This window comes from Carassius carassius, chromosome 24 (assembly GCF_963082965.1).
Source record: "Carassius carassius chromosome 24, fCarCar2.1, whole genome shotgun sequence".
NCBI classification, from domain to species: domain Eukaryota; kingdom Metazoa; phylum Chordata; class Actinopteri; order Cypriniformes; family Cyprinidae; genus Carassius; species Carassius carassius.
Window position 1 is genome coordinate 2,540,829 of NC_081778.1, and position 27,137 is coordinate 2,567,965.

At 41.6% G+C, this 27,137-nt stretch overlaps 2 protein-coding genes and 1 pseudogene across 2 annotated transcripts in view; 2 read left to right on the forward strand and 1 right to left on the reverse strand.

Moving 5' to 3' along the window:
* LOC132103779 (inhibitor of Bruton tyrosine kinase-like) overlaps window positions 1-7,418 on the reverse strand; it is a 28,821-nt pseudogene extending 21,403 nt beyond the window's left edge.
* LOC132102717 (2-oxoisovalerate dehydrogenase subunit beta, mitochondrial-like) overlaps window positions 1-27,137 on the forward strand; it is a 486,592-nt gene that overhangs the window by 200,314 nt on the left and 259,141 nt on the right. The gene's annotated exons all lie outside the window — the stretch shown is intronic.
* On the forward strand, window positions 10,749-12,864 carry LOC132102713 (trophoblast glycoprotein-like). The gene has a single exon (XM_059507333.1). It carries the CDS (start codon window positions 11,151-11,153, stop codon window positions 12,300-12,302), a length of 1,152 nt encoding a protein of 383 aa, XP_059363316.1. The 5' UTR covers window positions 10,749-11,150; the 3' UTR covers window positions 12,303-12,864.

A 27,137-nucleotide genomic window follows, 5' to 3' on the forward strand; every position in this document is an offset into this window, starting at 1 on the left:
TCAAGAGAACAAAATCATCACTTCCTAGGAAATTGGCAGTGTGTCAGTAATAAAGTGTTTCAGCTACATTCACAGCTTCTTACTGACTTCATAGTGGTGCAACTCACATCATTCACAGTCGAGGAATTGGTGAAGCAGACAGAGCAGAGCTTGAATATCAGCACGGGATTGCGCTGGGTATTCACATAAACACGTTATTTCACTAGTTCACGCTTACATATAATTAGCTGAGGTATGGTATGCGTATTTGGCGTGCTGTCCGGGGAAGGGCTCCGAGCTCGGGAATGGCCCGAACCTAGAGTACCCCCCCTTCCCCGTCTATTTATAAAGTGAACTCGAAGTGAGGAGATGGGGTGGAGGAGGGATGCTGATAAACAGTCAATGGATAGAGGGAAGTCAGCGATATTTATACTATGGGATTGATTACTTGATTATGGTCCACCTGTGTTGATTAGGTTAAGTATCTGACGCGCTCCTCCCGAATCTTATTAATAAAATTTCATATAATATAAGTCGGCTTATATTAAACATAGTCGGTTTTTGGCTATTAAGTAAATGTAAACCGGTGAGAAGCAAAACACGTGTGTAACAGTGCATAAATAAACCTGCTGCTGACAGTGTCATTACAGTTATTTTACAGTTGAGTTCAGTCTCAGCAGTAATTCTGTACCTAAATATTACTGTTAGACCAACCTGGAAAATGTAGAAGTACTGTAAATTTCCTTTGTATCTTGTTTTTTGTTTGTTTTTTTTTGTTGTTGCTTGTGCTATTGCTTGTAATTTAAGTATTTGTTATTATTTTATTACTTACTGTTTACAGTCCTGCCACCATAGCTGGAAAAATGAAATGCAGAAGAAATGACAAACAAACGTTGTCATGTTATCTAGCATTTGGATGTCTGACACAATTCTGAGAGACGACGAAATTAAACCAAAGAACTTTGATGACAGACTTTGGCTCAGGCATTTCAGAATGACTAAAACAATATTTTAGATTATGTGCAATGAGATCAGTTTTCTGGTTAGACTGTAAAAAGTAGATCAGACTCGACTCAAGTCAAGATAATGACTCGAGTCTCCTACATGTAACTCAACTCACTTGGATGCCAGTTTCTTGCACTGATAATCTGTCAGCAGGTAAATATCTCCCTTTTCGGTCACGCAAACAGTGGCCCCATTGCTGGCTGCCGCCATAGTGATGGTCACATCCTTGTGGTGCAGGAACCGTCACACATTTCTCTCCATTGGGCTCCAGCAGGTAACCTGAATGTATCACAATGGTTGGACCACAAGTTTTCATATGGGAAGAGGCAAATGAATCAGACGCTCTGATGAAATTGCATGAAGAGGATTTGCAAAACACCTGAGAGACTTTAGATCAGTTAAACAATCTGTTTTTTTGTATGTGATAAACAGATCTGGATGCTTGAGCAGCTTACCAAGCTGGCCACCATTTAATCCTACGGTATACACCGCATCTCGAGTCCAAAGAACAGTGTGGAACCTGCCAGCTGCAACACCAATCACCGACCCCCCTTTCAGGGACTTAGAGGTGACCTGTGGTCACTTGAAATTAACACAAAAACTGGGATTACCTACAGTTCATAGTACCAATGCCTTAAACTTTCTGCAAACAAAAATATTCATCAAAAAAAGCAATGTTTGGTTTTGGAAGAAATCGTTCACAGCAACGATGACAAATTAGGTTAAACTACAGAATAACAGGTAAACATGTATTTAATGTATGTCTGAATAAATCAGTCATGAAACCAAGTTATTACAGAACACAAGACATAATTCTGTTATTAAAAATTGCCTTACGTGCAATTTAAATGTTTGTACAACTCTTTTATCTGAGAGATTATTATTGAATACAATTGATTCATTAATTTAATACTAAATAAAATGTATTTTCGGCCAGGTGAATCCAGAATTTTCGGCTTTGGCCCAGAATGATTTTGGTGCATCACTAGTTTTGACCAAGCTGTCCGACCTGTTTGGAAACTTGGCTGGAAGCAGGAGGAGGTGCCAGCCCCAGCTGATGGTGAGTGTTAAGCCCAAAGGTGTAGACGTACCCCTCTGTCAGAACAACAGTGTGATCTCGGGCCGCTGCGATCTGAGAGCAGTGATGGGACAAAAGCCCCTCCACCATCCAGGGAACCTTTGATACGAATAGCCGCGTTTCCACTGTCGAGCTTAAACCGGGCATGCTAGTGCGTGCCAGGGCCAGTCGGGTTTCCACTGTAACTTCCGGTGCTTGATCATGCCTCGTCGGGGCTTCCTCTCTTTTACTGTCTATGGGGCTTCCTCTCTTTTACTGTCTATGGGGCTTCCTCGGGGCCAGCGGCCAGCTGGGGCTAGAGGAGTGGTTATGAACAAAGATGGAGTTTCTCCGCGTCTGGAGAGCTCAGCACTGCAGATCATTACATAATAGACTGCATATAATAGACTAATGATTTTTGTTCAGGAGCTTTTATAAAAACAGAGAGCATCTGCACTACGGATCATTTCAGAAAGATAACAGCTTTAACACCAGCAATAAACACTTTTTTAAATAAGTCGAGCTCAAAACTCACTTTCAGTCAGCGACGAGTGTTTGAAATAACTTGATCCAATGTGGATTATAATCACGTAAACAAGGCAGAAATATTTATAAGCGATGTAAAAGATATGCACGCTAAACATGTTACCATAGTAAACATGGTAAATGTGACCACTTGAGGAAATCAGATGTCAGCTCCTTATTCTCTACCACAATCGTGTAATATTTAGTAGCTTATATTATCTGTCATAAGTCTAATCTCGGGAGTTTAGCTCCACGTAGCCTATCATAGAAATATAATAATGACTCATAAGCGTTAAAAATAAATAAAATAGAAATAAGTGTATTTAAGTGTGATTAATTTTGAGTCTTGATAAATTAATTCATTATGATCAATGTATCACTTATTCTATAGTAAAACATCGATGAATTTGATTTTAAATATTTAACAAAGCATGCAAACAAACGGACACTTTTATCATGTTTGTTTTGTGATCGCGCATGTTCCAGTGACTTATTTCTTAGTTTTCTGATAACTTCTCTTTGTTGGTGAAATGATGAGGTTGCAAGACGTTATTCCTGAGAGGCGTGTAAAGGGTGTGTTTTAGTGGCGCGCAGCAGAGCTTCAGGCTCGACTGTGGAAACCCTGCGCTATTCTGGCCGCGGTGCTACTGGCCCGAGGCTATGAGCCCCGTCTGGCCCGTTTTAAGCCCTGGCTCGCACTGGCCCCACAGTGGAAATGCGGCTAATGTGGACACCAAGACTTAGAAAGACAGCAGATGCAGAAACATATGCGTCAACCCACACCGAAGTGTGTCACCAAATCTCCAAGTCGTCTGCCCTGTCCATGTCCACATGTGTACACCTGACACTTCTGGGACAAGAAGACCGAGTGGAACTTACACAACACCACCTTAACAGACACGAAAACACAACCTTACCATCATCATTCAAGATTATTGTAACGAATTACATCTTCATAATCTTCGGCAAAAAGGAAGCGGGAACCGGCGGAAAAACAAATAAAACTTTAATAATCAAAATAAACACAAAACAGCGCAACAGCCCCTCGCGGACGACTGTCGCGCACAAATAAAAATCAATAGACAAACTAAAACCCAGGCCTGGTCCTCTCTCGTCCTTCACTGTCGTCGCTCCAGGTTTATATCCTTCCATCCCCTCCGTGGGACTCGAGACCGGTGGGTCGAACAGGTGTCGTTCATCTCCAATCACTCCACCGGCCTCGCTCCTGTTCCCACGGCTCTCGGCCCCGCCCCACTCGTCACAATTATGTTCCAGCTCATGGATATTGTTGCCTTACCAATATTTGCATGCTTAAGCCACACTTAGGTAGCACAAACACACTTTTCCAGCCAAACATTTCAAAAGTATAATCATGTTATGTTCAAAAAGATAGAACAATAATAATAGCACTTTTAAAACTCAAAACAAAGATTGGTGTGATAGAACTGAGGTCAAAGGCTACATGACAATTATTATTTTATATAATTTTTATATAATTTTTTTGGCTCAGTAAGTCCATCTTTTGAGCCCAATGCTGCATTCAATTGATAAAAAAATACAGTAAAAACAGCAAAATTGTGAAATAATATTACAATTTACAATAATGGTTTACTATGTGAATATTTTAAACTGTAATTTATTTCTGTGATGCACAGCTGTATTTTCAGTATCATTCCTCCAGTCTTCAGTGTCCAATGATCTTCAGAAATCATTCTGATATGATTTAATGCTCAAGAAACATCTCTGACAGAAACATTTGTGTGTGTGTGTGTGTGTGTGTGTGTAAAATATGCTTCATTTTCAGGATAAATTCTTTGATGAATAGAAAGTTCAAATAATGTTTTATTTGAAATAGTAAAGTTTTATAACATTATAAATGTCTTTACTGTCACTTTTGATTAATTAACTGCATCACTGCTTTATAAAATGATAAATTTCTTGCAAAAAGAAAGAAAGAAAGAAAATATTCTTACTGACCCCAAACCTTTAAATATTAATGTTAGTGGATCAGCAAAAAGAAACTAACCCATAAATGTATTTTTTAGGACTTCATCTTAAGATTCTGTGTTACCCAGAAAGTCATTAAACATCTATCAAGATCATTACATTTACTTGAGAGATAAATTCATACACACAAGTCACTGAGTGATTCGGCTGCTTTAGATCTAGACACAAGCTTCGAGACAAGCTGGTCAAGTCACTGCAAAACACCAAAGCAAGTGGCATCTGCAAAACGAAAGAGAGCCCCCCAAAATATCTCTTTATCAGAACCGGTTTCACAAACACATCTAACACAACAACATTTAGGCATCTTTGGTGTAGCAAATACTTTAGAGGCCACTTTAAATATGCTATCGTTGCTCGATTAAGAAATGAGACTTGGACAGAATGACTGCAGGCCAGAAAGAACCAGCTGCGTTCTGCTCATCACAAGGGCTTGACTTTTAGCCATGACAGCCCTGCCCTTTCTCTGCAAAGCATGTCAGCTCTGGATTGGCTCGGAGTCGGGGGGTGCCAAGGTCAACATCACTAATTTAACACACCCTTTAATGCTGAAACAGTAGCAAGAGATGTTCTGTAAAGCGTCCAAACTGCGCTGACGGGCTGCCATACGCATGCATTCGCAGCGCTTATTTAATCTGCTGCTGTTCTCCCTGAATGAATATTTTAATATTTAACTGAAAGCATCTGCAGAACAGCGTGGCGTGACACAATGCACTCTCTGTCCGTGTAAGGGGGCATTGGAGAGCCCATGAAAGGGTCAAGAAACAAGATCCGGCATCACAATGAGCATTGTAGAATTAAAGGCCTGCCCTGCACTTCAGAAATTAATTAGCCGAATGCAAGTACACACACAGACTGAACAATTAAAAATGAAATGCATTGCTGAAGTGTCTTCTCAAGGGTAAGATGCATCTCTAGAAGCTTTCCATCATCCTAAATGGCTGACAGATTTGGCTTAATACACTCATTTTGATCACCCCTTAACAACTCGGGGCTACTCTTTTCAAAAATGCCCAAATCCCAAGGGAAAGGCTGACAATGGGATCATGCAATGCTACTGGATCACATTTCCCATCCACAAATGAGCACATGTTGGTTATCCATCCAAAATGCAAACGAGTCCCCACTATGACCACGGAAAAATGGAAACTTATACAGCGTTAAAGCATGATGTTGGCATCTTTCAGGGTCAGGTAAGCCAAAGCAGTTCCAACACAAAGAGCTTCTCTCCATCAACAAGAACATCGTTTTCATCCCCGAGGGCATTCTCAAGAACAATTTACAAAGAGGTCCCAGTTCCTGGATGGTTTGCAGGGACCCTTGGAGATGTTTGTTTTGAAGGAGGTTCCCTGTGAGAAGCCTGGTATCAAGGCAACCCTCGCAGGTCCTCTGTTTTTACCCTCCTCTCTTGATGTCACACGTAACCCTGGGGAGTTTTAGGCCCCGCTAGCTCACACAAACCTCGGGGAATTGCATTGCAGATGAGGATTTCATAACACTATGTGCAGTAAAAAAATATATATTATTAACTATTCTCCAAGTTGTGGAATAGCATTTATTAGATCAGTGTGGTTATTTTATTCTTTATGGGTCTTTTTTTAATATGTTTTTTTTTCCTGTAATTATATTTTACTGTATTGCGGTTTCTTTGTATTTTTTGAAAATGTACAGGATGTTGTTGGTACACTTAGACATTCATTTTGATTGAAGTCAAGGCTGTAACCTTCTCGTGAACGTGGTTAAATAAAGAAGTAGAATAGCGAGTAAATAGTGAGGGATAATATGGCGAGTAATCATTTTGAACTTTTTTTAAATAATATTTTTAACACCTGTACTTTTATTGGCATGGCTAATATGTCAAAAAAAGCTAAACATTTTTTGTTTTGTCACATTCATTTAGGAATTACATGAATCATGTAAATGATAACAGAACGGCCATATTTAAAAGTCATCCCTGGATATTACTGCTGGTTGTTCAACATTTCTACCGTAAAACAGTTGTCAAATATAAAATGATTTGCACTTTCGATCTTACCTCACTCTCTTTCAAGGTTAAAAATGATGCTCTATGCTGGAGTTCTTGCTCTGCTCCTGTAAACGGTAAACCACGCCCACTTTCATTTGATTGGTCATCTCAATCGTTTTGACATTGATGAGCGCGGTCAGACCGCTCAGGCACACCAGACTGAACATAATACTTTTAAACATTTTTGTCATCTTAACAACAAACAAAGCACTGTGTAATGTAGTGCAGCGGAGCAGTGCAAGAGTTTCAATTATTGGGGGGGACTTGCTCCCCTCAACATCTATAGTGGTTACGGCCCTGACTAAACTGAACAAAAACTAATAATTAAAAGAAACCCTGAACAACATTAACCTGCTTCACATAGATCCTAGACCTTAAAAACAGGTGCACAATCTCAGGATGGTGTCTGCTCTCCTGGTTTCCGTGTCCCAGACTAAAATTTGTGTTGCTTCCCCAAGTGTACACTTCAGTGGGGTCTTCGATGAGATCCGATCAACAAACTGAGTTATGTGCTTGTGTAGAGTCTGGTACAGTCATAGATATTAATAAAGAAATTAATCCATATTTACCAGTGTTTCTGAACACTACATGAGCTGGGCGGTCCTTAATGGTGAGGTCTAGGGCCGAAAGACCCTCCTTGTCCTGGATGGACAGTGCTCCGCCACGCTGGGACACAAACATATAAACAATCACACAAACCAATAAACCAATGGAATGGGGAGGAGAAGATAAAGCTGTTCTCACGTTCCACAGTCCACTGGGTTTCAAGATCTGCAGCACAGTAGTTCTCAACAGTGACTGACTCGTGTATAAACCAGGCCAGTTACTCGGGCAGTAATTATGCTTGCTGAAAGTCTCTTTGCATCCCGAAAGCAATCGCTGAGCTAAGTGGTCTAAATTTATTTATATTGTCTGTGGATGGCTGAGGATCATAAAATGTTCATCCAATCATATCCCTTGGTCAGAGGGCTACGATAGACTGTCTGTTATGTTTTCTCACCAGTGCATGAGAGGTGAGGTAAACTGACAGTGCTGCACTCAACCCTCTAACGAGGCCGTCTCTCATCGTGTCGCTGGTTAGCCTCTCTGTGGGCGTTCTTGTGCTTTGGAGGAGGCGTGGCTTTGGAGAGTGATTTGAAGGGAAGGTGGGATCTTATGCATGGTATTGCCTCTTTGAAATCACCTACTCTACCCTTAATCAGGAATTATTTGCTCATTTGGAGATCACTAACCCATATATACATATATATATTTTTATATATAAGTGAAGTGTGTGGTTACTGTGCCTCTAGCAGCACCAAAATAATTCCCAATTTAATTTAGCAATTTTGTGCGCGTCATTTAACTTTTTTTAAGAACAGACTTTATTTAAAATATGTATCTTTTGAAACGTATTTACTGTCACTTTTGATCAATAAAAGTAAAAACTGTTTTCAACATTGATGATAATCAGAAATGTTTCTTGAGCAGTAAATCATAATATCAGAATGATTTCTGAAGATCATGTGACACTGAAGACTGGAGGAATGATGCTGAAAATACAGCTGCACATCACAGAAATATATTACTGTACATTAACATATTCACATATAAAACAGTTATTTCAAATTATAATTATATTTCACAGTATTACTGTTTTTATTGTATTTCCGATCAAATAAATCCAGCCTTGGTGAGCAGAAGAGACTTCTTTCAAACTTTTGGCCAGTGGTGTATATCAATGGCCATCAGTCACCCTTCTCTCTAAACATTATATTGGCAATGGTCAATGAAAAACTCACATGAGTCTCACCTTGATGAGCCCCATGAGGCAGAGAGGCCACGAGGTGCAGAGCCGTGCGTCCAAACTCGTCCCGCAGGGAGGATGCATTGTGACAGTGGACAGACAAGAAGCCCTGCAGACGGCCCTTCGAACCACTGGTCAAAGCGTGATCACTTCCTCTGCGTGCCTCACAGAGCGGCACTTCGGTGTGCAGTCTGGGCTTCCCAAACTCATTTCAGCTTCCCACCCGCTAAGTTACGTCCCCAAAAATGCCAAAACACCCACAAGCTTGTGATAAATTTCTCAGACTAACATAGAATTAATTTCTCAAATTACTGCAATAAATTAAAGCAAAAAAAAAAACAAAAAAAGTGAGAAATCCAGGCGCTAGAACTGTGCGTGTGTTTATGTTGATGGTGTGAAGGCGAATCCTGTCCTTTCAAGAGTCCATCAACTTTGAGGGGAAAGGCTCCTTCCACCAAAAACGCTCAACTGTTTAAGCCTCCATAATTGCAAGAGGTGCCTGGAAAGAAAGCAAGACACATTAATATCAACTTCACTACACAACATTCCTACCGAAGTGGCAATTAAACAACAGAATTTACCTGATCAAACAAAGTGCTTCTGTTGTGTCTTTATTCATGACTAGACTAGGCTGAAAATGTAAACAAAGCACTCAAATGAGCTCTAATTTAATTATACAAAATTATCAGTAACATAACTGGATGTTTCTTTAATCATGGACACTTTGTAGACTTCTTGAAATAAACCAAAAAATAAACAAGCCGAGAGAGAGAGAGAGACTAAAGTCACTAATTTTGGTCGAGGCAAACAATAATATATATATATATATATATATATATATATAAATATATATATATATATAAATATATATATATATATATATATATATATATATATATATATATATATATATATATATAAAGTCAGTTTTAGGTGATTGAATGATGCACATTTTTCAAGCCAGTTTTTGTGTTACCATTAAAAATCAAAAAAGGTGAAATATGTTATTTAATTTAATGCTAAATTTGGATTCAGGCTTGAGTCTGAAGGCATCAGTTTCTGGATCAGTTTATCTAAAATTAAAAATTTTAAACGAATTATGCTCAACTAATCGAGCAGATAATTAGTTGAAAGCGTTTGTTTACATCTCTCTCATTAGATGTGATGTCAGTCAGGGACATAACACTGACACTCAAACTACACTCACTGATCAAGCTGCAATATCTAGAGGAAATAATCTACTCATGATGACACGAGTGAATATATAATGAGTGAGAACTGTAATGAAGTCTGTACTGTTGAGTGACTGATACATCGTGTTTGGGCTGAACTGTGTTCTCAAACTCTGCCTGATTAATATCGCTCGCTCACCTGATGCTAGATGAATGAAAAAGCAATGTTTGTGTTTTCCCCAACGCGGCAGATCCACAGAAACATCTTTAACGCTGATGTTTTTGCAGTAAATATGTTGCAGCAGAGACAGTCGGTTAAGTAATGCTGGAAGGGGAGACGCACGAATAATACGAATTCTGATTGGCCAATCAGACAGTCATCCTCACATTTCATTGGACAGTTCGATTTGCAGACGGCTCGGCGAGTAAAAATAAATACTTCACAGTTTGCGATTGTGACACAAACATACGTCTTATTTTAATGAAAGCACTCAAGTTAGTTATGATAATCGCAGAAGGCTTGTTTGATGGACTCCACTGTAAGCCAGTTGCTAGTGTCATGACGAGTTGGCAAGGGAGTCCCGTCTCTTGCGTCAGCGCAGTGTGGGCGGGGCTTACGGGGCATACCTTACACATGAGTCACATGACGCATAGATAGATAGATAGATAGATAGATAGATAGATAGATAGATAGATAGATAGATAGATAGATAGATAGATAGATAGATAGATAGATAGATAGATAGATAGATAGATGGATGGATGGATGGATGGATGGATGGATCGGATGGATCGGATGGATGGATGGATGGATGGATATATATATATATATATATATATATATATATATAGGTCTTACACATAGTGAAACATCATCATTCGTATACCTTTATTAAATAACTTATAGAAGTTTGTCCTTGTGTGGTTTATTGGCTGTGTCATGTTTATAATGTTTTATAGCAAGAATGTGTTACTACTTGTTTATTTACCTGAACATTCCCGTTAAAGAATGTGTCATTTGGAAAACTGGACAACTGTGCTGGATCTGTGTGTGTGTCGTGTGTGGTCCTCGACGCCTCCCCGCATGATCAGAATGGTAGAGTCCGGTGAATAGCGCTCGGCGTGGATCAAGCGACCGGCGGGGGGAACCATTCACAGCGAGCAGCGCGAGGAGGGACAGTGAGATGCCCGGCAGCCCGTGACATGCCGAGCCGAGCCGAGACTCGACTAATCACACCTTTATAGGTACGTGGATCTACAGTGTCTTTTTTAAATATCAGGAACTTTAATAACAGATCGGACTTTTTTCTTTTTTGGACAGGATTCGATCGAAGGATTGGACACTACTTTTTGGAGAAACTCATTTTTGTGTTCGGGACTTGAGAAAGAAGTGACGGAATCAGAATAAACGCTTCTCGGATATTTTGCTTTCTGCTGTCACCGAGGAGTTTAAAGTCCAAGGAGGAATCCTGAATGAAAGAAGAACAAAGAAGACGTGAGAGTTTGTGTGAAACAGCCGTTTGAGAAGCGCGAGCGCGTTCCTTTTATCTCTGTGGAGAAAAACACTTTCCCGCCGTTTGATTTATATCGCTCAGAATGTCCGATGTTGGATTGCTGCATTTGCTTCAACTTCAGAGAAAACAAAAGAACATGTGTAACCTGATTCTCTGTGTTTTACTCTTCCTGACGTGTCCCTGCTCGACCATTTCTTCATGTCCTGCCCAGTGTTTGTGCGAAGCCACGGTGGTGAACTGTGTTAGCCAAAACTTGAGATCCATCCCACAGCCCCTTCCAGAAAACATCACCATGCTTAACATCAGTGGGAACGATATAAGGAACCTGAACAATGAATCTTTCCCCAGGCCGCTGGAACATTTAACACACCTTTATGTGTCTGGAAGCCAAGTGGAGGAATTGGACTCCATGGTGTTTAAAAACTTGCCAAGTTTGCGTTTACTTGACCTCAGCAACAACAGGATTTCACAGTTCAGCGTTGAGGCTTTACCTCAAGACAACAAGATTGAGGTTCTAAACCTCAGCAAATCCTTATATAATCACTCCTACATCAGTGTGTTTGCAGATCTTTTCAAACACAGCCTGCCCAATGTTTCTCATCTCGATTTGTCCAGTAATGACCTGGTGCTCCTTCCAGAAGGCATATTCACAGGTTTGTTGGACCTCACTGTTTTGGATTTGAGGAACAACTCCATTGTTACAATCAGGAATGATACATTTTGGAATGTATTAAAACTTAAAGAGTTGGACTTACGAGACAATGCATTGAAAGCCCTGCCCAACGTGACCCTAGATAAACTCAGTTTGATCTCTGATTTGCGAGTCAGACTCGCAGGAAACCCCTGGCGCTGTGATTGCAATATTGAGGACATGTTATTTCTGTTGGCCAAACATGAGTTTGTGGTAGACATATTAAACCTAACCTGTTCTGACCCGGCAGAAGTAAAAAATGTCCCACTTTCACACCTGGAACAATCCCAGCTCTCGTGCTGGAGTAATGCAGGAGATGCAATGAACCGTGCGCTGGAGCCCTCCTATGTGTTCTTGGGGATGGTTCTTGCCCTCATTGGGGTCATCTTCCTTCTGGTCCTTTACCTTAACAGGAAAGGGATCAAGAGGTGGATCTACAATATCCGTGATGCGTGCAGAGATCATATGGAGGGATACCATTACAGATATGAGATCAACTCTGACCCACGGCTAGCCAACCTCAGCCTCAACTCCGATGTGTGAAGAGACACATTTGGAGAACTGGCTTGTACAACTGGCATGCAATGATCGGACGCTAGCTTTGCATGAATACATATATAACTCTAGAGGTTTGCAGTGACATGCATTCTTTTTCGTCAGATAGGACGATAACTGGATTCTGCAAGCATCAACCCTGTTATGCTTGCTGCAGGCTCACTCATATATGCTGGTGTGTTGCTATAATGTTGTCCAGTAACGCATGAATCAAGAACATCAAGTGCATATGTTTAGAATTCATATTTCCCATTTTTATAAAAGCACAATGCATGGGACTGTGGAGGGAGTCTGTTGTTTTCTGATGAAATCTGAAATTACAGAGTAACCCATCCTTTTGCAAAATAACAGAACAAACTGTAATATTATTTTTTATAACATAGTTAATTTTTTTCAGCAAAAAAACTATTTAAACTGCCATGCATGTATTTATGTATTTTTTCATTGATGTAAAATGATGGCAATATCCACTTTTTTATGATGAGTTATTGGTTTACATTTGTTGGCTGGACATAGATCAACTCTTTGCTCTGGGATGCCCTGTTGAATTAAAGGTGATAAATTATCTTTTCTCTCCAGTCCAGTGATTTTACATTCAGAAATTATAATTACAAGAGACAAGAGATGTTTTATATGTGTATAATAATTTTAGTAATTTTCTTAATGATTGCTACTGATACAGATAATTTTTAAAATTAAAAATCAGAACTTGAATTGCTGCCTTTTAAAATAATTAATCATTGGATTACTACAGTAACAGCACAGCATGCATCATGCATATTTGATCATTTAAATAACTAATACCTTTAAACTAAATATCAAGCTTTTTAAACTGAATATCTATCTCACATACACCTGGTATCACACTCTGAAGAACAGTATGAATTTCTTTTTCAAAGCTGTGTGTCATCCTTCAGGCCGTGAGAATAGACCACGGTAAAACAGGACCTACACCTACTCAAGGTGCTAAAGCTGCAAAGACTTGCATAACATTCAGAAACATCTGTTAGTGATAGGCCTGTGGATCCTTGTGTAATTTTATAATGGCAGTCGCGAGAGACATCCATGCACCATCAGTCATGACTGATCATTTCCAGAAACAGATTTAATAGCCAGCATTAAGTAGCTTGTTATCTATGATGTTTATGATTGAGAAACGCTGAAATCCAAATGGGCTTCTTAATGCATATTTCCTCGTCTCGTCTGAGCATGTTATTCCAAAGAAAAGCAATTTGTCTTCATCATTTTTATTAAAGTGTAATCATTTTGCCATCTCTTTCAGCTGACGTCACATTTCCCTCCCATCTAAACCACCTTAACACCGAAAATGATCCTTGTTTTGTCTGCTGTAGAGTTATAGTGATTTGCGTTTAAACCATATTCGAGGTTTGGATGTGCATTACTCGGGAATTGATCTTGACATCGCTGTCAGGCAGGTAAACGTCCTCCAGAATAAGGTAGGTAAAGATACTACTTGAAACCACCAGACCAAAACAATCAGTTGTTTATGTTTATTTCTGGTTTATTCAGAATTGGTGTTTTTGAGTTACTACTACCAAGTTCTCCCGATTTAAAATCTTGCATGGTAAGCATTTGTACCAGCACCATCAGCTCTATTCAGCGGCTGAGTGACATAGTTTGCCTGCAGAGCAGGAGCTCGATGGTTGTACGAGATGCGGCTCTTTGTGTTGGGTTGAATCTGGCAGCCGATGACACTCCAAGGAATCGCCACACCTTCCCTAGAGGACGGGCCTTGGTCGCCCCTCTCCAGGGAGGGAACACATTTCCACGGCGACAATCTCGACCTCATGCGCTCGCTATGTGGCGGGTGACCCCCGGAAGACTTTTATTAACTAGCTCAGACATGCTTGGTAGGACAGGAGAACTTTTAAAGGAGGGCCGTGATTTCACTTTGCCATTGCAGCCTCTTAATAACCCCTTGTGCATATTAAACCTGGACTCCAAATAGATGGAAGCGGCATTAATAAGATTATTTCCCAACTTGACATCTTTTGACACTGCTATTCATTTTTCCATGCAGAAAACTATTGCCAACTGATGTTTTAAGTGTTCTTTTATTTTGAATGCACAAGCGGGAATACATAGCCTGCAGCGCATGACTGACATTCACTTCAGGGCTTGCCTAGGCTTGCATTGCAGTGAAATGTTACAAAATCTGGTCCACACTGAAGCTTAGTAACCCCACAGGAAGAGGACTCTTCTCACTGATACATTATGTGCTATATACAAGATGACCAACCTTAGCCTATTGTGTTTTTATGTCCTGTATAGGGTTGAGAATATATATATATATATATATATATATATATATATATTGTACATTGAAAAGTAATGAATACTGATGATTTCACAGACATAAATCAGGATACAATGCCAAGCTAATCATATGAAACTGATTAGTCCATAATGGCCAAAAACGGGCAGTGTACGAACTAATAGATTCATCTGTAAAACCCCAATTTAGTTCATTGAAAGTGAAGAGTGTAGTTAATGTGCCACTGGCATCATTAAACAGAATTGAATAAATCTTGTAACACTTCAGCCTTCATCTCTCTCAAACACTCCATAGTTTTGCTTTTACTTGCTTTTACCAATTTATATAATGATTACATGTAATAGACAACAACATTAATTTAATCTTAATACAGTTTCCCATACCAGAACCTGGGACACTGTACCCAAAACTGTTATGCATTTACTGTGATCATAGATAATGACTTTATAGACAATTTAGAGTTCAAAGTGATTATTTACTCATCTTCAGGTGTATACTGTCAGCTATTTGATTATCTACATTCTTCAAAGTATCTTCTTCTTTAATCAGCTGATAAAATAAATATATTTGGAATAACTTAATGGTGAGTACATGATGATGGAAGTTTCTTTTCTGGATGAACAAACCCTTTAAAATCCTTGTAGAACCACATTCCAGTATTCATTAAACAACATTCTGCATCTTAAAAGTAATGCTAAGTTATGAAGACTTATAGTACGTGTAGTCTTGTATTACTGGCTAGATGTCCTGCAGTCTCTAACAATTTGTTGGTTCAAAACGCAGCTTTTAAAGTCCTTAGGAGATCATTTGATCTTCCTTTTTCCCCCTTCTTCTCCTTCATGAATGATTGATTTGCTCACTAGGAGCCGTAATGGATGATTCTACAAAGCTTTGAGAATATATTGTGGAAAGATGTTCATCCCTTCCTGTTGAGATTTATTAAATGACTGTAACAATAAATGAAGACAAATATGAGTCGACAGCTTTGGCAGTCCAATGCGACCAGTTCTCTGGACTTCACTGGGATAACATGAGAACAAAATGAGACGTGTGCCTGCAGAAAGGAAAGAATGGCCTTCATTTATTCTGATAAAACACTGTTCTCAACCCTTGAAATAATACCCTGAAAGAAAGAAAGGTCAACTCTAGCAGAACTGTATTTCCAAGCTGAATGGGTTTGATTAATGATGATTGGAATGCACTTTTCATTTTTAGTGAGTGGGATGTCAATTCTGTTTCCAGCCTTTGTTACCTGCACTCTTAAAACAAAATTTAATTTGCAAGCATTATTTTTCCATACAAAAATGTTACGTACATACAATTTATATATATATATATATATATATATATATATATATATATATATATATATATATATATATATATATATATATATATATATATATATATATATATATATATATATATATATACAGTAATACATATGTTTATGTATGTGTAATACATTTTTGGACATATATGCCATGTACATGTATATCCATCCTAAAACACATCAACACATGTTGATATTATATAAGAAAACATAAAATATAAACATGTATTTCAAAATTATATATAAAAACATAAATAAACATTCTGATTGACAGTATGTATATACATTATTTTAAAGTTGCAAATATATATTGTTGACATATATCATCTACCCTATCTATCACCTTAACATATAATATGGCAATTAAACTCTTGATATAGGGAAAAATATATTACATTTCCATATGGGCCGATGAGTTCAGTTGACATGATGTTGATCTTTACGGTTGGCCCATCGCACAAGAGCCCTCAACTCACTGTCAAGTACTGATAGCAACCACATTTCTGGGGTACTGTACGTCATGTCGAGGTATCTGAGGTTTCTATTTTTAATTTTGACTCGATTGCAAGATACACATTAACCTTTGAAGTGTGGTAGTGCATTGCATTACTTCACAGAGAAACGGTTTCCTGTGGAGATGCATTTACACACAAACCCTGTGTAATCCTGTCCACAGGTAAGTAAATAAAAAGAGATACCATATATATTAGAGATAATTTATATTAGTTAATGTATTATGAACCAACCTGAATTAATAAATGCATTTTATATATATATGTATAGAGAGAGAGAGAAAAATTTACGTGAACCTAGATTAATAATGAGGTAAAAAAATAATAATAATTGTTCATTGTTATTCCATGATTATTGTAATACATAACTAATATTAATGTATTGAAGTTTACCCCTGCTATCTAAGTCCCTCTGAAGTGTTTTTCAGTGTGATGTAATTTGGCCTGAAACAGGAAGTCAGGGTGGGACCTATCGAGTGGTGACAAACTGATTTCAACTGAGTAATGACTGTTCACTGTTGTCTTTTTTTGAGCTGCTTTACAGCAAATTGGATTCTGTTTGGATCATTGAAATGTTATTTTCCTGTTTATCCCTTTGAAGCTGCTTTGACACATTCTGTATTGTATAAAGTGGTATAAAAATGACGGCATCTTGACTTATAAATATTTTTTTGGCCAATAACATTTTGTTTACATCACAGCACAGGCAAAATCATATTTGACAGCTTGTGACAGCTACAGTTGTATTCAGATGTATTCTATCAATATAAGATTCCACCTTTAAATTTAATATGAAAGAGTTAATATAAAAAAAGTGACAAAAAACAGGGAGCCTGAAGTGAATAATGATTTAATCAAAATCGCTGATCCATATTACGGTGCGAGAGAGACTTTCAAATGCATACTGTATCTTCTAAAAGCAAATTGTTGCTGATCACATAGCTTAAGGCTAACAACAACAAACAAAAATGTTTAGAATTTAAAGTAGCGCCAGATCTATGACTTATTCTTGAACAATAAAAAAACGTATGATGGGGCTTGGTTTTATGCACCAGTTGTTGATTGGATGTCAAGATGTGGGTGTGGCTCTCAAACGAGGAGGCAGGTGATTGTGAGATTGAATGGACACATCTTAAGAGAACATTTTTTTGCTGGAAGATCCAGGCACAACATTTTAATTAAACAATAAAAGGTAAAAACATAGCCAAAAAAATTAGACATATGCATGGATGAATTGTTTACAATGAGAACTATAAGATTTAGAATATGCTCTGTGCACATGTGACCCTCTGTAACATATGCATTCAATTAACTACCATTTTAGTAAATCTACAGAGATTCTAAACCTGTCACAATCAGGACAAGTAATGACTTCATATGTGTCAGCCCTGTGTTCCTGTGGTGTTCCTTGGTGTTTTGCGTCCAGTGTTAAATGTCTGTTCCCCTGTGCCACATCTGTGTTCCTGCCCATGTAACTCTTTATTTGGAAAAATAAATATTGTTCCTTGTGTTAATCTCCATCGTCTCTGCGCTCCTCATTCCTGCACAGTAGGCAGACCGTGACAATATGTTAATAATAAGGAAATAATTGTCCCTAATAATTATCTAATATATATTCATACACCTATGTAAACTTTTTTCTGCCATGTAATAAATAAATAAAGTAATATTTTTAATTTCAGAATTATGATTTTTTTTCTCCTTCTCAGAATTGCAAAATATAAACTCCGAATTCAGATTTTCTTTTACATCTCACTTTTACATCTTACAATTCAGATTTTTTGTTTCCACCACAAAACAACAACAACAAAAAAATGTAATTGTTAGTTTTTATCTCAGAATTTTACATTTGTATCTCACAAATCTGAGTTTTTTACTCAGATAAAAAAAAGTCACAAATACCTAATTGTCACAGTTCAGAATTGAGGACCCAAAAGCAGAGGTTATGCAGTACAGTTTATTGTCCAAAAACTTCAGACAAGGAGACTGCCGTCAACAGACGCAGGTCTGTGAAATAACAAAAAAAGAAGATCCTTGACGGACAGGTGATAGGGACCGGAATCCAGTGCCAGAAGATCAGAGAGCAACAACAGTTCTCCGTCCCTGTGTCCGGCGCTAACCGCTCGCAGGCGGCAGGTGAGTGAAGGTCCACTGACAGGAGGTGAACTGGGCAGAGAACAAAGGTTAATGACCAACTCTTACTCACGTAAAAACAGAGCTGGACGGGACAGGACAAGACAAGACTAGGGGATACACGAGAGAATACTGCTGAAGAGATTGTAACCGACAAACGGAGCGAAAACACAACGTTCTACAATAATCTGACAAAAGACAGAGCAAACAGTGACTAGAAGTAGCTGAGAGAATTAGAGAGAAAAAAGGATCAGGTGAGAGATAATCAGTGTGAGTGTTGATTAATCAGCTGTATGAGTGTGTGCGTGTGTGAAAGGTGGTAAACAAACAGGAGGAAGAGACCGGTTTATGACAGTACCCCCCCTTCAACAAGCGCCCCCTGGCGCTCCCAAAGGAGAAGTCTGGCGAGAGCGATGGAAATCCTCGATGAGCAAGCGGTCCAGGACGTCCCGAGATGGAATCCAGCTTCTCTCCTCAGGACCGTATCCCTCCCAATCGACCACATACTGGAAACCGCGACCCGGAAGGCGAACATCAAGAAGCCTGCGGACAGTATAGATAGGAGAACCCTCAACAAGGGTAGGGGGCGGAGGGACAGGGCGGGCGGGCATCCGTATAACGGATTTTAAGCAAGACACGTGAAATACGGGATGGATGCGTCGAAGACTGGGAGGAAGTTTGAGTTTGACAGTAACCGGGTTGAGAACCTTAATAAAGGAAAAAGGTCCTATGTACCGTGGCGAGAGCTTAAGGGAGCTAGACTGTAGAGGAAGTTTAATGGTGGAGAGCCAGACTAGCTGGCCGCAAATATATCTAGGGGCCTTAACGCGACGACGTTTCGCTGCTTGACGAGAGCGAGCCTTGGTCCGACAAAGGGCAGCTCTCACCCTCCTCCACGTACGATGGCATCTCTGAATGAATGCCTCAACCGACGGAACGGAAACCCCGAGCTCCTGAGAGGGGAAGAGTGGGGGTTGATAACCAAGGCTACAATTAAATGGAGAAAGCCCCTTGGCAGATGACGGTAACGAATTATGCGCATACTCAGCCCACGGCAACTGTTCGCACCAGGATGAAGGAGCCTGGAATGCTAGACTGCGGAGCATACGACCTAAAATCTGATTGGCCCGTTCGGCCTGCCCGTTAGTTTGGGGGTGATAACCTGACGATAAACTGACGGTGGCGCCGATCTGTCGGCAGAACTCCCTCCAAAATTGAGAGATAAATTGCGGACCCCTATCAGAAACAACATCTGTGGGGAGACCGTGGAGCTTGAAGACATGATTTACTACCGCCTGAGCTGTCTCTTTAGCAGAGGGTAATTTGGAAAGTGGAACGAAGTGGGCGGCCTTAGAAAATCGATCCACCACTGTGAGGATGACGGTATTCCCCATGGATTGAGGGAGGCCCGTAACAAAATCTAAGGCGATATGCGACCACGGAAGTGACGGAGTAGGAAGTGGCCAAAGTAAACCGGCGGGGGGTGAGTTCTCTAGTAGGCCACCATAATCTTTGACGAATGACGGCGAGCGTACCCCTGACACCAGGATGAACTGAGACTTTAGACGAATGCCTCCAACGGAGAACTGCCGGGCGGACAGGTTCGGGAATGAATAATAATTGCTTGGGACACTGTCGTGGAGTAATAGCGCGGTCTAGAGCCCATTTAACTATACGCTCAACCCCCCAAACGGTAGCCCCTACCACACACCCCCGGGGGAGAATGTTCTCCTTGGTTGCGGCATCCTCTGAGAAGCCGAACAGACGAGATAAAGCATCAGGCTTGGTGTTCTTAGAACCAGGTCTATAGGAGATCGTGAAATTGAATCGACAGAAAAAAAGCGCCCAACGAGCCTGACGAGCGTTGAGCCTCTTAGCGGATCGAATATACTCAAGATTCCTGTGATCTGTCCAGACAATGAATGGCTGCGAAGAGCCCTCTAACCAAGGGCGCCACTCACCTAACGCCAGACGAATGGCCAATAACTCGCGGTTACCTACATCATAATTGTGCTCTGCAGAAGAGAGACGATGTGAATAGAATGCACACGGGTGAACCTTATCATCTAAAGGTGAGCGCTGTGAAAGTACCGCCCCTACCCCCACATCCGATGCGTCGACCTTGACGATGAATTGTCTCTCGATATCAGGATTGATAAGAATAGGAGCGGAGGTAAATAATGTCTTCAAACGGTCGAATGCAGACTGGGTCGCCTCGGTCCAAGTGAAACGGGACTTGACCGAGGTGAGCGTAGTAAGTGGGGCAGCCACCTGACTAAAATTCCAAATAAACTGTCTTTAAAAATTAGCAAAACCTAAGAAGCGCTGAAGAGCGACTCGGGAATTGGGTATAGGCCAATCAATGATGACTTGAACCTTGGAAGGGTCCATACTTATTCCCCCAGCGGAAACGACAGATCCCAGAAACGTAACTGACGAAGAATGGAATATGCATTTCTCAGCTTAAACAAAGAGGCGGTTCTCTAAGAGACGTTGCAGGACTCGACGAACATGCTGGACGTGCACTTGGAGGGAGGGTGAGAAAATAAGTATGTCATCTAGGTATACAAACACGAAGACGTTAAGCATATCTCTCATGACATCATTAATAAGAGCCTGAAAGACAGTGGGAGCGTTGACCAAACCGAAGGGAAGAACCGGTATTCAAAGTGACCGAGGGGCGTGTTAAATGCGGTCTTCCACTCATCTCCCTCTTTGATTTGAACTAAATGGTACGCATTACGTAGATCTAGTTTTGTGAAAAACTTCGCCCCCTGCAAGATCTCGAAGGCTGAAGACATGAGAGGCAAGGGATAGCGGTTCTTAATAGTGATGTCATTCAGCCCCCGATAGTCAATGCAGGGACGTAAGGAACCGTCCTTCTTTTAAAAAAAAAAAAATCCAGCACCAGCGGGAGAGGAGGAAGAAACGATATTACCAGCCGCAATAGACTCGGAGAGATACTTCTCTAAGGCCTCGCGTTCGGGCGCAGACAATGAATACAACCGACCGCGAGGAGGAGTAGTACCGGGAAGAAGATCGATAGCGCAATCATATGGTCGATGGGGAGGAAGAGAAGTGGCCCGGGCGCGACTGAAAACCGCTCACAGATCGATGTACTCCCCCGGCACTCCAGACAAATCCCCGGCTTCTTCCTGAAACACAGAAACAGAGGAAACAGGAGAAATGGCAGACACTAGACAATCAACATGACACGAAAGACTCCAAGACAGATAGAACCATTAGTCCAATTAATATGGGGATTGTGTTTAGCTAGCCATGGGTGGCCCAAAACAATAGGAGTAAAGGGGGATTGAAAAATAAAAAAAGAAATTGTCTCTTGATGGTTCCCTGAGATGGTGAGACTCACCGGTTGGGTGGTGCGACGAACTTTAGAAATTATACTACCATCCAACGCGAGCACAGTAGTGGAATCATCAAGGTCAGTAAGAGGAATGTCATGTTCACGTGCCCATCTCTCATCAACGAAACTTGCTTCCAAACCAGAGTCGATGAGAGCTAGGCAGGAGGCAGAAGAGGTGGACCAGCGGAGAGTCACCGGGAGGGTAGTGCGTGTCTTGGACGAGGGGAGAAGAGTAGTAGCGCTCGCCAGAACTCCCCTGGCTACTGGTGAGCTCTGGCTTTTACAGAGCAGGAGGACACAAAGTGGCCATCGGAGCCGCAGTAGAGACAGAGATGGTTTATTATCCGTCGCTGACGTTCAGCCGTCGAGATCCGAATACCACCCAGCTGCATAGGCTCCGTTTCATGATCGCTCCGAGCAGGAACAGAGGGTGTGGGCGGAGTTACTGGTCGCTCGGTCCCCAGACCGCGAGTATGACGACGCATCTCAAAGCGCTTGTCCAGACGGATTGCCAACTCCACTAGCTGATCAAACTGCCTAGGAATCTCGCGTGCATAAATCTCGTCCTTAAAGTTGGAATTGAGACCCTCAAGGAAGTGAGCAATAAGAGCAGGTTCATTCCATCCTGACGAGGTTGCTAGAGTACGGAACTCGATCGCATAATCAGCCACCGAACGTCTTCCCTGTTGAAGAACCGCGAGCTGGCGAGACGCCTCTTGGCCATGGACCGAGCGGTCAAACACCTTTACCATATCCTCCTTGAACAGCTGGAAACGATTAGTCAGGTCAGAATTCAGCTCCCAGACGGCGGTTCCCCACTCACGTGCCCTGCCAGACAGCAGCGAGATAACGTAGGCGATGCGTGCTCCTTCCTGGGCATAGGTGGCTGGCTGCAAGGAGAACACAACTTCGCATTGAGTGAGAAAAGCACGGGATTGTGTGGGCTCACCGGCATAGCTGGGGGGATTGTTAATCCTGGGTTCAGCAGAACTCCCACGAGGAGCGGATGCCTCAAGCTGATAGCGATGAAGACATGCAGTCAAGTCAGCAACCTGCACGGTCAGGCTCTCCACGGAGCGACGAGTCTCAGAGATCTCTGCATCGTGCCTGCCCAGCGTGACTCCCTGCAGCTCGATGGCCGTACGAAACGGTCCTTCCCCCGCTGAGTCCATTCTGGTCGGATTATTCTGTCACAGTTCAGAATTGAGGACCCAAAAGCAGAGGTTATGCAGTACAGTTTATTGTCCAAAAACTTCAAACAAGGAGACTGCCGTCAACAGACGCAGGTCTGTGAAATAACAAAAAAAAAAGATCCTTGACGGACAGGTGATAGGGACCGGAATCCAGTGCCAGAAGTTCAGAGAGCAACAACAGTTCTCCGTCCCCGTGTCCGGCGCTAACCGCTCGCAGGCGGCAGGTGAATGAAGGTCCACTGACAGGAGGTGAACTGGGCAGAGGTTAACAAAGGTTAATGACCAACTCTTACTCACGTAACAACAGAGCAGGACGGGACAGGACAAGACAAGACTAGGGGATACAGGAGAGAATACTGCTGAAGAGATTGTAACCGACAAATGGAGCGAAAACACAACGTTCTACAATAATCTGACAAAAGACAGAGCAAACAGTGACTAGAAGTAGCCGAGAGAATTAGAGAGAAAAAAGGATCAGGTGAGAGATAATCAGTGTAAGTGTTGATTCTAACGGGAAACAGCTGCGAGAGTGGTAGGGAGGAGAAACATGAATGGGAATGATTAGAGTGTGTGCGCAGCGCGAGCGCTGAGATAATAGTAATCAGCTGTATGAGTGTGCGCGTGTGTGAAAGGTGGTAAACAAACAGGAGGAAGAGACCGGTTTATGACACTAATTTGCTCATTTTTATTTGGATGTTAGGCTGACGGTGACGTTGAGCATGGCAAGGAAAGACCTCCAGACCCTTGAGATAAATTGAGGTCCCCTATCAGAAACAATGTCCTCGGGAACACCAAAGTTACGGAATACATGGTTGAACAATAATTAGGCAGTTTCAAAAGCTGCTGGGAGACCTTTTAATGGGATGAGCTTGCAAGCCTTGGAGAATCTATCTATGGCTACTAGGATACAGGTGTTACCTTCTGATGCTGGGAGGTCTGTAACAAAATCCACACCGATAAGGGACCAAGGGCGTTGAGGAATGGGTAAGGGTAGGAGCTTTCCAGTAGGTAGTTGTCGAGGTACCTTGGTCATCGCGCAGAGTGCGCACCCGTTAATGAACTCCAGGATATCTTTCCTCATCCTTGGCCACCAGTATTTTCTCTGAAGAGCGGATTGTGTTTTGTTTACTCCTGGATGACCGGTTCCGACATAGGAATGTGCGTCCGAAATGAGAGGAACTCGATAATCTTCCGTCACATAAATTTTACCTACGGGACACATTGGTTGAGCTGGCTGGTTCTGGGCTTGTTCACTGAGTACTTCGTCAAGATCCCATTGAATTGGGTTCACAAAGAGTTCGGTGGGCAGGATGGACTTCCTCCTGGACTTCCTCTAAGCCATGTAGTCGGGATAGGGTGTCGGCTCTTGTGTTTCTCGATCCCGGACGATATGATATGAGGAAATGGAAATGTGTGAAAAATGGTGCCCACCTGGCCTGGCGAGGGTTAAGTCTTTTGGCTTCCTTGAGATACTGTAAGTTCTTGTGATCTGTGAGTACAAGGAAAGGCAGCCGGGCTCCCTATAACCGGTGCCTCCATTCCTCGAGGGCCAGTTTCACCGCCAGTAATTCCCGGTTGCTGATATCGTAGTTTCTTTTTGCAGCGGATAACTTTCTAGAAATGAACGCACAGGGCATTGGTTTCCAAGCTTGCTCAGAGTACTGGGATAAAATGGCTCCTACCCCCGTGGTGGAGGCATCCACTTCGACAATTAATTTTTTCTCCGGGTCTGGGTGTTGTAGCAATGGAGCTCTTGTGAAGGCGGTTTTTAATGCTTGGAAGGCCTGTTCTGCTTCCCGGGTCCACTGGAGTGTCTTGGGTTTACGTTTTAGTAGAGGTGTTAATGGAGAAGTGATGATGCTGTAGCGATCTATGAACCGTCTGTAGAAGTTTGCGAAGCCTAAGAATCTCTGGAGTTCCTTGACAGACTTGGGTGAAGGCCAGGAAGTGATAGCTTTGGTTTTATGGTCCTCCATCTTAACCCCTCTTGAGCTGATCTGGTAACCGAGGAATTCTACGGAGGTCTGGTGAAAGAACATTTTTTCGCCTTCACAAACAGGGAGAATTTTCTAAGCTGCTGGAGTACCTGGGTTATGTGCTGCTGGTGTTCCTCTTCATTCCGGGAGTAGATGAGTATGTCGTCGATGTATACAAGGGCGAATCGGTTTAGGAACTCCCAAAGGACCTCGTCCATAAAACTCTGGAAAACAGAGGGGGCGTTTACAAGACCATAGGATATCACTAGATATTCGTAGTGACCGGCTGGTGTGATGAAAGCGGTCTTCCATTAATCTCCCCCTCGGATCCTGATCAGATTATACGCACTTCTTAGGTCTAACTTGGTGAAGATGCGAGCGTCACAAAGTTGTTCTAGGGAGGATGGAATTAACGATAGGGTATAACTAAATTTCACTGTGATCTTATTTAATGCCCGGTAATCAATGCAGGGTCGTAAACTAATATATCCCTGTTTCAAGGTTTCTTCAACATACTCACGCATTGCAGCTTGCTCTGGAAGGGACAGAGAGTATATCCTACCCTTAGGAATGGGCTCTCCAGGTACGAGGTCTATAGCGCAATCCCAGGGTTGATGTGGGCTTAACTTGGCTGCTGCGACTGGATTAAACACATCGGAAAAGGATGAATAGCATGGAGGAACACGAATGGACAGATTTTCTCTTGGACTCTCAATAGACGTAGAATTAATAATCATCGAATCTGGCTTTTCATTGGGATGAGATACGCAGTGTGTTTAATTACAGTTACAGCCCCAACTAGTAATCTCTCCTGTAGCCCAGTTTAGTGAGGGTTGGTGTTGGATCAGCCACGGACGCCCTAGGATGATGTCGGTCTGGCTTTTCTCAAGAACAAAGGGAGTGAAAGACTAGTGGTGATTATTCTGTACACTGAGTGTGACGGGTGCAATTTGTGAGGTCACAAACTCTTTGTTTATCATCTCGCCTGTCACTGCGTAGATGGAGTATTGTTTCTGGGTTCTGGTTGTTCGGAGGTCATGGGTTTTCACGAACTTTCCCGAGATGAAGTTGCCTGAAATGACGACATCTCTAATCTTTAAGGTGACACTGATGGTTAATGGGGAGGACACAGAGGGTTTGGGAAGGACTGAACTCACCATTAAACATGGGGGACGAGATGGGCACATGCGTATGAAATGATTTTCATTCCCACAATAAAGACAGAGTCTGTTTTCTCGTCGGCGAATTCGTTCAGTAGGAGTCAGTCTCTTGGTTTCTACTTGCATTCGTTCTGGTGGTGTTTCCGGGGGTTTCTCAGGCGTGAGCTGATGGGGAAGAGGAACTGGAGCAGGTGTGTCGTGATAGCAGGATTGGGATCTAAGATGCACTCGTTTTCTCACGGGGGGGCATGCCCCCGAACCCCCCTAGAAGGACCGAGGACACACCACCATAGTTTTAACAAAAATACTGTAAGAAACACTGGTATTGCTATGCCAGAGCTGCTTATAGCTTGTTTTAGGATTCACCGCTGTGGAGTATAGTTCAACTGTATTAATAAATATAAAATTTTGACTTATTTCATCTGTTAACTCTCACTCGTTCCTATACTCACTCATTACATGGCATAGTGGTTTTAATGAATAGGAGTTGGTATGCATATAATTAAGGGCGTGCAAAGATGGGTGGTGTTTATGATCATATAGTGGGCCGGTGTGGGCAAAAATGCCCGGGGCGATTTTTTTGTCCCAGTCCAGCCCTGGGAGCCAGTGCAGGGTTGACAGGAGCGGGCGAATATGGTCATTTTTCCTGGTTCTAGTAAGAACTCTTGCTGCTGCATTTTGGAATAGCTGTAGTTTGTTTACTAAGCGTGCAGAACAACCACCCAATAAAGCATTACAATAATCTAACCTTGAGGTCATAAATGCATGGATTAACATTTCTGCAGTTGACATTGAGAGCATAGGCCATAATTTAGATATATTTTTGAGATGGAAAAATGCAGTTTTACAAATGCTA